This window comes from Macadamia integrifolia, chromosome 9, assembly GCF_013358625.1.
Source record: "Macadamia integrifolia cultivar HAES 741 chromosome 9, SCU_Mint_v3, whole genome shotgun sequence".
Taxonomy (NCBI): Eukaryota; Viridiplantae; Streptophyta; class Magnoliopsida; order Proteales; family Proteaceae; genus Macadamia; species Macadamia integrifolia.
In genome coordinates, this window is record NC_056565.1 from 19542481 (window position 1) to 19550636 (window position 8156).

Sequence of the window (8156 nt, forward strand, 5' to 3'; positions counted from 1 at the left end):
GAATTTTTCACTTTGTTTTTTTTTTTTTTTTTTTGGGGGCGGGGTGGTAGGGGGGAGAGGAGAGAGATCATTAGCATGCACCAGGAAATCAGAACGAGAAAATAATAAATAATATATAGAACTGAAGAATCAAGGCCTCAGTTGCATACCTTCCAAAACCAACAGATCTGCCGTTCGGTTTCCTTGTAACCATTGTACTCAGTGTGTGCTTCCCAGTCCTTCACACAAATTGCTTTACCACTTCCATGCAGTATTCGGTCAAAATCTTCAAGTTCCAAACTTTCGAAAAAGAATTTGCAAAGCTTTGAGTCACAAAGAATATCAGCAAATCCTTGGGCAAAATGAGCTACTTGTTCGGAGATAGATGTGACAAAGCGGTGCTCAATGAGATGGTTTACATATCTTTCTCTGTTCCTACTGTTCACAACAATGCCCTTCCCACCAGGACAGAGCTCTACAACTCTCCTGGATCCCAACTCTTCAATTTCTCTAACAAATGTCAGTCCTAAAGCATCTGAATCCAAGAAATTAGCGTCCATCTCTAAAATCATTTTGCAGCTGGAATAAAAGCATGGATCTGCATCACGAACATCTTCTAAGGAAATAAGCTTTCCAGATAATTGCAGGAAAAAAACACGATCAAATACGATTCCTACTTGCACTTTATGCATCAAGGCCAACGCAATCAAACGACCGCAGAACCGAAAATAGTCAAGGTGCAAAGGATCCACATTAGAAGCTGCAATTGGAAACAAAATTAGGAAAAAAATCTACAATCCATGAAAGAAAAGTTATAGTTTATTTATTTATTTATTTTTTGCATGAATGTTATATTTTATTACTTATATGATTTAAAAAGGCATCCATATATAATAACAGAGAATAGATTGTTAAAATAAAATTCATCGATGATTAAACTAAATCCCCAATTTATTTGAAAAAATATGTTTTTTTTATTAAATCCCTAATTCATTTGGGAAAAAATATTTTTGGATTATTTAATGTTTTAAATACAAATCCCAGAACAGTAAACTCACTAATGGAGTATATAACCCCGTGCCCTCTCTCCTCTCCCAGCTCCCTCTCATCTGAAGATGAGAAACAAAATTTTATTCCACTAACTTCGCTACCCTGAGTAATTGTGCCCTAGGTGCTTGGCCTAACCATTACTCAACTATGAAATTGGACGAGGTTTGCAATGAAGTCTTGCTCAACAATCCAGTAGAAGACAATATAGGAGTAACCATTTGTGTCTGTCTCTAAGCCTTACACATTGTAGAAATTTGACTTCTCAAAGTTGCAAATCAAGTAATTTTGTTATGGGCCTTGAGAGGTATAAACTAAAGAGCAACCATTAAACCTAATCTTTTAAAGGTTCTTGATTTTAAATAGAGAAGAGCTTCGCTACAGTATATTTCCAGTTACACAAATGGAAGTGTTATCCATGACTCCTTACTAGTGTACGGATTAATCTCTACCAGCAGTTTTCTGCTTGGTTCTTCAAATCCCTGCTATTTGGACTTTTAATTCAATGCTACTTATTCTCATTTTAGATTATCTATGCAAATACTTTAATTCCCTACAGCCCGAACCCTAAACTTAACAAATAGATAGCTTTGAAGGAACCGACTTTCACCTTGAAAGCCACTAGAGCTTCTTCCCCGTGCATGTGTGGTAACAATGATTAACACTTTCCATTCTTCCTTTCTAATCGATAGAGCCTCCCCAGGGTAGCAGTCTTTAGCAACCGTCTAACCGTCACCTTATTACCAAAATCATGTCTAACCTTCAGCAACAGGTCAGAGTAATTAAACATGACAGCTAGAAACTCTGCAAGTAACCCCTCCTATAGCATCATTAAGACTCCATTTGGATGATTTGTAATGGCTCCACAGTGTTATAAATTTTTTTTTAATTTGTTTTTAAAATTTTTTGAAATAGTAGTATACTGGGCTTTTATTTAATAATAGTGGCAATATTTTCTATTTTTTAAATTAGCAGTTTAAAATTAAGTCATGTGGACCTATGATGGTTGTCCATTAGATACTTCAGTTGTCTAGAATTTTCTATTTTGACTCACTATTTGTGGTAGTTATTGTAGTTTTAGTAATTTGTTTTTAAAGAGTCCTATTGTTAGTAATCTTGGGTTCAAGAGTCCAAGTTAGAGAAGTTTTTTTCCCCTATAAATATGGAGCCAACCCCCCCCCCCCCCTTTTTAGATAATTCAGTTGTCTAGAATTTTCTATTTTGACTCACTATTTGTGGTAGTTATTGTAGTTTTAGTAATTTGTTTCTAAAGAGTCCTATGGTTAGTAATCTTGGGTTCAAGAGTCCAAGTTAGAGAAGTTTTTTTCCCCTCTAAATATGGAGCCAACCCCCCCCCCCCCTTTCTTACAATTTGGATTGGAATGAAGATGTTTTGATTTGTTTTGGCTGCTGCCAAAGTTACCCCATGTACCTGAAGGAAAGAAATAAAAAAAGAAAGTCGCTCACAAGGAAATAAAAGGACATGTACAGGAAGTTATTAAAGAAAGGAAAGTATACTAGCTAAATGGCACAAAAGAAACTACTTATATAGCCTAAGATTACAAATAGAAACGATTTAAAAGAGCCCCCATGATTCTGGTTTTGGGTTGACCTTGTGTTCATCTATAATTTTATGCAAGACTACACCATCTGGCAATATCATCTATAGTTTTATGTCCATAAAAAAATAACAAACAAAGAGAGAACGATCCAATGTCTATTTTATCTCCAATCATTAACAATGATAAATTTAAAACCATGAAAACAAGTCATGAATAATAAAGCACCACATTATATATGCTAAGGGTGACAGCAGCATTCCACCCCCCCACCCCACTTCCAAATGCCGACAAGATGGGAACTTGAGTTCTCAGGAACCACTCGTGACTGTCTAAAGGACCTATAGTCCTTCAGGAAAACATGCTTAAAATATTCAAAGTTGTGGATTTTCTGTGATAGTAAATCTCCTGAACCTTGGGGTATTCTGGTTTTCTGGAAATTCCTGGACAACATCACCTTATTTTTCTGTCTGTCAGTCGTTTTCTGCTGCTTTATCTTTCGTTATCTGGTGATCCAATTATTACAATCAATATCCTATTGCTGGTTGCCTCTGTCTACACATTATGGGTGATTCAACCCCCCCCCCCCCCCAGTGGACTCTTTTAACGTCCAAATCACGTCTTAAACTCAATGATGCATCAAACCATTTAATCTGGGCAACGGCAGGCAGAGTGCATATCACTTCCAGGCAAAAATGGATTATCTAACTAAGCCAACCACTGTGCTATGACTACTGCTGAGTTTCCAGAACGGACATCAGAAAATGCCACAGCAATTTGTTCGTGGAACAGCATAGAGCCTTATGTGGCTTCCAATGTGTTGTTTCATATCACAGCTAAGTGTGCCTGGGATGACCTCAAAGAAACCTATTCTCAAGATAAGAATATATCCAGGGTATATGACTTATATGAAAAGTTTTTCTCCTTGAAGAAGAGTGGAAAATCCATTGGTGACTACTATGGTTCCTTGAAAGGCATGTGGGAAAAACTCAATGTGTAACAACCTCTATCTACAGATATTCAAGTCCTTAAATCTTAACATGCTGAGTACTTTTTTTTTTTAATCTGGATTAGACTTTGACCTTCAACTAGTGAAAAGCCAAATACTTGCCGGCGAGAATACCATCCATGAATGAGACATTTTGTCGGATCCAGTGTATCCTGTCTCCCTCCTCCATCAAATCTAACTCAACCTCATCTAGCAATAATTCAGCACTTGTGGATGTGATGAACTCAATCAATCACTTAAGACATCTGCCTCTACATCCACTGCAACCATTGCTCATTCAGGTACTAGCGTATCTTTTGCCTCCTCTTCTTCCACACCATGGGTCATTGACCCTTATGCCACTTCTCATATGATTGGTATGTCTCATATACTTTCTTCACTACAGAAAATTAGTCATACTTGTCGATGGCTCGTCTACTTAGGTATCCATTATGTTATGTTACATTACCTTCTCTTCTTATGTTGCAATTTCTTCTCCATATTCCTAATATACCCTCAAAATCTTATCTCTGTTAGTCAATTGACTAAATACCTTAACTGTTCAGTAACATTTTATCCCACTTTGTGTTTTTTCATTATCTCTAGACCAAGAAAACAATTGGTGGCAGATCTGAAAAGGATGGTCTACACTAATTCAACGGTATTGCTCCTAACTTTGCTTCTACTACTTTTAGTGTGTCTTCCCCTTCCAACGGCATTGTCGGTTGGGACATCTTTCTCTTTCCAAACTCCAATGCGTCTGAGCTTAGAAACATAATTGTACTTCGTTCCCTTCTCGTGATGTAACTCCAAAGTGAGGAATTTCTCCTTATTTTCTTTAGTTCATTCCATTTGCGTGGTAGAGGGCCAATAGTAAAGGGAAAGAATACTTGAGATAGACTCAGAGTTGCAAGGAGATAGAGAGGAATCGTGCAAAGAAAGGGGGGAAGAAATTACACATACAACCAAGGCTGCCAAGCCACACAAGCATCATTCAATACCAAACTCAATTCATCATCAATCTATCCAACACATTGGTTACAAGCATATAAATAGGAAAATAAAATACTAACAAGGAAACAAGTCAAATCCGACTCTACTCCTAAATTCTATGTTTCCTACTTCCTAAAATAAAAGATATTATTCCTAAATAAAGTAAACTAGCAAAATCCTACTAGACCAAAGACTCAAATATGGACTCGGTTCATCTCTGTCTGGATGTTTGGATTGGTCAAAGGTTGTGCACCCACATCATTCGGGTGTGTGTCATGTCAAGAGTCAACAAAGTTTTTCCTACTTTGTTACCTTTGTTGATGATCACTCTGAAATGACTTACTTATATCTGCTAAAGGATCAATTAAATTTTTGTTTGTTTTTAAGCAATTTTAGACTCAATTTGGTGTGTGATTAAAATTTTTTGCTTGGACAATGCTCTTGAGTATACTCAACGAGTCAACGGAAAATATCTAAATTGTGTTCTGATCCTGATCATGAGATGATACATCAAACTAGTTGTACATATATACTCATTAGCAGTATGCTGTGGCTGATAGAAAAAAAAAAAAAGAAAAAAAAAAGAGCATTTGCTAAAAGTTGCTCGATCTCTTATGTTTCATATGTAGGGTCCCAAGTTTTCTTGGAGTGATGCCGTTTTGATTGCATACTATTTGATTAATCTTATGCCAATTGTTGTCCTTGATAATTTATCTCCCTTTTCTGTGATTTTTCTCAAATCGTCTTTCTTTAGTTTACCTCCACAGTTGTTTGGTTGAACGTATTTCATTCACAACCGTCACTAAAGTCTTAATAAATTATCTGTGCGCTACCTTTTTGAACTACACCTTATTTTTCTACCAAAAGTCATTACTTAGAAACTAATCAATTTAATCCTCCACCTATTCCTGTCCTTATTCCTCTTACTGACTCAACCACCACCACAACTACTACTTCCCCACCCAAGCAATTGCAAGTATACAAGCGATGTTCCAATTCGACTCCACTAATTCCGGCTGATCCTCCAATATTATCCTCTACTTTATTTGTACCTTTGCCTGAGGATCCTACCTCCATTGACTTGTCAGTCGCTCTTCATAAGAGTATGAGAACTTGTACTAAAAAAATCTAATATTGCCTACCCTATATCTAAATTTGTTTCCATTTCTCACCTTCCACCTTTACTTTGCCTTCTATGTTTGTGCTTGCTAAGTACAAGGAAGCTCTATTACATCCTGGTTTGAAGAATCTATGGACATAGAGATGGATGCCTTATTAAATCGAAAGACTTGGTCTCTTACTGAATTACCCCCAGGGAAGGAACGAGTCACTCCTGGTAGAGAACGAGTCATGTTTGATTTTACCATTAATTGGTATACCCCACCTACCCCCATTCCTTCACGTCACACTAATTTTTGGGTTTTAAAATGCCTAGTTTTTTTAGGCCCATCACTCGTTGTCCATTGGTCTCTTTCCTTTTTTTTTTTAAATGCTTTGAAAGTAGAGTCATAATAACCCACGATATCCACCTCTTTTCGACCTTTTTTTTTTTCTGGTAGAATCTCTTTTCGACTTCTCCTTTGTTGTATAACAGAACTTACCCAGTCGCTAGTTGGAACCGGAACCCTAAGACCTCCAAATCAAAAGGGAAAGAAAATATGACAGATGCAGCATATTTACCTGATTGATCTGAAATACTAGCAAAGAGCCAAGAGGATAACATCAAAGAAAGAAGTTACCCCTTCTCGTTCAAAATAGGTGGCCTTCCTTTTGTTAGCTTCTCTTACCGACACCTTAAGTGCAACTGAATCCATCATTGACGGCCAAATTGTTCTCTGATGGAGGTGATTTTGCGTTGGGCTTCTTCATCCCTGGCATTTCTAGTTATATGTAGGTTTTTGTACCACAAAATTCCTAAGACCACCATGGTTTGGGTGGACGAGTCGCTAACTAAAATAACCCACCCAGTGATTCCTCCAGAGTTGTCTCCCTCGCTCTGATAGGGATCTCGTCATCTATTCTCGTAGCAATAAGAGATGGCCTCTTTTGCACATCGCAGATGAGAGTTGAGATCGAGAGGCGTGTGAGATTCGGTTGGGAGAAACAAAACAAGACTTGGCGTGTAGAATTTGAGTCTATAAAAATAACCGAGTTTCTTGTGATTCTGCCAGACTCGGACCGAGTCTTGCCATTTTTACATTGAACGAGTCTTCAAGACTCTTGATGATGGAGGGCCGGTAGGGGTAGGGAAGAAATCCCTGAGATGCTCAGAGTTGCAAGGGAGAGGGAGAGATCGCATAAAGAAGGGGGGAAAGAAGAATCACACAACCCTCAGGCTCTTGACAAAACTCAATTCATCATTCTATTCTCTGACTTGTCTATTGATTACAGCCAATTTAAAGGAAAATAAAAGACATAAAATAGAAACTCAATTGAAATAAGAAACTATCCTAAACAAGGAAACAAATTGCAAATTGACTCTCTAAATCATATGTGTACCTAACTTGCTAAAATAAAGTGAATAAAATAAAATCAAAGACAATCTTCCTAAATGAAGTAAATTTCCAAAATCCTACTAGACCAGGGACTCAATATGGGTCTAGCTCATCTCTGGTTGGATACCCAGATGGGTAATTGGGTATAAGTCGCTCCATGGGTGCTTATCGGCATCAATTCCCCCGATGTTGAGAAAAACTCGTCCACGAGTTTTGTAGAACGGAAGAATCAACATAAATCGATTAGCATCCATCCTTGCCTGTATGAAGTCACCATCGAACCCAAGATTGAATGATATGAAATCCACGACACGAAGTTCATTGGTGAAGTAGTGACTTAGGAAAATAAAATCGATCGGTTCGCTAAAGAGATCAACCGATTTAAAATTTTTCACAGGTTGATCTTCAACTTCCAATGGTGTCATCTCATCTTCTACCGCCGGTGATTCATCTTCTGGTTCGTCTACCTGTTCTTCAACGGCTGAGATCATATAGTTGAAGGTAGAGTGTGCTATGGATTTGATTTTCGTGCAAAGTCATTGAGCCTCATCGAGCTTCTCTATTATCAATTGCATTTGTTGAAGGACATCCAATAAAAGATCTCGATCCATCGGTCAGCTTTCATTTTTTCTTTCTTCTTCTTCTTCTTCTTTTTTTTTTTTAGGGATGGCACAAGTGTAAATATAGGAAGTTCAATTTAAGTCACAAAAGGGTGTGTCATGTGTGGGGCAGGGATTTAATTGGAAATAAAGAAAAATATGGGACAAAAAGGGGGATAATGGAGGAATGGAGGGGTATTCCAAGAAATAGACAGATAATAAGCGAAAAAAAGAACAAAAGGCAAATCATGGGTTAAGGGTTGGAATACCGACCAAAATAGTTCTCCTTCTCCTTCTTGGAGATGGAACCAGGTAGAGAAGAAGGCGGGAGTTCAATTGATTGAACCAGGTATGCTCCTCTCTCTCTCTCTCTTCTTCTTCTTCTTTCTCCTCTCTTTCTTCTTCTTTTATTCTTTTCTTCTCTGCTCCTCTTCTTTTCTTTTCTTTCTTCTTGTCTTCTGTTCTCTCTTCTGCACTGCTTCTTTTTTTTTTTTTT

At 37.5% G+C, this 8156-nt stretch overlaps 1 protein-coding gene across 2 annotated transcripts in view; it reads right to left on the reverse strand.

Moving 5' to 3' along the window:
- LOC122089099 (E3 ubiquitin-protein ligase UPL5) overlaps positions 1-8156 on the reverse strand; it is a 21260-nt gene that overhangs the window by 4195 nt on the left and 8909 nt on the right. Inside the window, exon 2 of one of the 2 annotated variants that reach the window (XM_042658560.1) lies at positions 150-577. In XM_042658560.1, the coding sequence (XP_042514494.1) occupies positions 150-577 (428 nt within the window). Of the gene's footprint in view, positions 1-149; positions 740-8156 lie in introns of both variants that reach the window. The other variant, XM_042658559.1, reaches the window with a different exon arrangement.